The 1,859-nt window shown below is 38.6% G+C and overlaps 1 protein-coding gene across 1 annotated transcript; it reads left to right on the forward strand.

The window, feature by feature from the left end:
• Nucleotides 1-1,066: 1,066 nt before the first annotated feature.
• Nucleotides 1,067-1,558, forward strand: LOC110918854. The gene has a single exon (XM_022163135.1). The coding sequence runs from the start codon at nt 1,067-1,069 to the stop codon at nt 1,556-1,558; it is 492 nt and encodes a 163-aa protein (XP_022018827.1).
• The last annotated feature ends 301 nt before the right edge of the window (nt 1,559-1,859 follow it).

A 1,859-nucleotide genomic window follows, 5' to 3' on the forward strand; every position in this document is an offset into this window, starting at 1 on the left:
ACTCGTTTAAAATCGTTTAAATCATCCTCGTTTTAATTTGTGAAAACTACTTTTGGTCGCCTCGCTAATAATATCCAAACCTTCGTGACTCGCCTATCGCCAATCTCGCATTAACTAACCAGCAACGGGTAAGTTAACAATCATCTCGCATTAACTAACCACCAAAGGGTAAGTTAACAATTACAGATTCGGTCGCTACCCACCTAACCCACACATAACCATGGGTGCAGTCTGATAGCGGGATTTGTCAGATCCTATGGTACCATAACCTAATACTGGTCGGTTTGGCCAAAATTAATGGATATTATTCGTTATGTAATTACAACCAACAAGTCTTGTTCATATTATCAAAATCGTTATTAGTTTTAATATAAACCATCTTAATCGTTTTTAAAAAAAATATCGTTTACACGTTGAAATCATTTAACACATATGGATCACCCCAAAACAATCGAAAACAGTAAAATAGGGGAACTATGTACTCGCCTGAGAATGCTTAGTGGTCTTTGAACAACAACCAAGCAAAGCTAGAAGGAGCACAGAGTCAATCGGCAACCTAATAACTATATAAATAAACCGGACCTAAGTCGAAGGATCGGATAGGATGAGGTCTTGTAAACCAAATGAGTTATTGGAACTCATATGACATGATTTAACAATGCCTACATACTAAATTGAAACCTAACCTAAGTGCTTTCGACCCATCGCGACCCATTAAGGTAGCTTACGCTACTTTAACGTGTCGTGCACGCAAAAGCGCGTTCGAGATGTCTAACTAGTCCTGTGACAAGTATTATATGCCCATACATGTTTAATTATGTTACATAATTAGTTATGTGTCAAAAGTTTAGGTTACATATGCTTAATTACCAATTATGTATGAAAAGGGTATTTTGGTAATTTACTAAAGGCATATAACTACCTATCATGCGACTTATTAAACCTAAGTGACCATAAGGTATAACCTCGGAAGGTTATTCCCTACTCTACTATGGTCACAAAACATGTTTGGTCGGATCCTAATGATCGACCAAACGGGTCATGTTCGAAAGTCTAAGCGTTTATGATGTGGCTGATTATGAAGAGAAAGCTTCTTACTCAAGACAAAATTCTGCAGTGGGATCTTTCAAGGCGAAAAAACATGAATATGATGTGCTGTTTATTGTGCTATGAGAACTATGATTCTCATCATCATCTATTTTTTGAGTGTAAATTCTCTAATGAAGTTTGGAGTATGATTCGAGGTAAAGTGGGGATGGCGGCCGTGAGTTCGAGATGGGTGGATATCATCGAATGGTTATGTGCTCGAGTTCGGTCAAAGAATGCTGAGGTTTATGTTGCGAAGATTCTAGTTGCGGCAGCTGCGTATACTATTTGGCAAGAGCGGAATGCTAGATTATTTAGAAACCAACTGCGCCCACCCGAAATGGTAAAAGATACTATTCTGAAAACGGTGAGATACAAGTTGATGGGAGCTAAGCTAAAGAACAATGCTAGGGTGCGGAAGCTGCTTGGGGATTGGGAGATTTCAACCGAAACTAAAGATGATGGGGGCTAATTAGTTCGTAGCTTTTTTGTTTTGTCTAGATGAGTGTCTAGGTGTTTTATGTCCTGGTTCTTTCGGTACTTTGTTTTGTTCCTGGTTTTACTTTCATGGGGCATGTCTCATGATTGAACTGGTATAGGCTCCCTACTCCACTTGTTCTTTATTGGTTGTGAATATATAGAATCACCGGGGTAACCCTTTACCCAAAAAAAAAAAAGTCTAAGCGGGTGTTTAGTCCGCTTGACTTACGACTCTACACAAGCACTAAACTAAAAAGTGACGAGCTAAACATGTCAAAACATGTTTAGTTAAG

Source organism: Helianthus annuus, chromosome 14, assembly GCF_002127325.2.
Source record: "Helianthus annuus cultivar XRQ/B chromosome 14, HanXRQr2.0-SUNRISE, whole genome shotgun sequence".
Taxonomy (NCBI): Eukaryota; Viridiplantae; Streptophyta; class Magnoliopsida; order Asterales; family Asteraceae; genus Helianthus; species Helianthus annuus.

What these genes read in the sequence shown, in the direction of transcription:
- LOC110918854 (XM_022163135.1), top strand. Translation starts at nt 1,067, where the DNA reads ATGTGGCTGATTATGAAGAGAAAGCTTCTTACTCAAGACAAAATTCTG.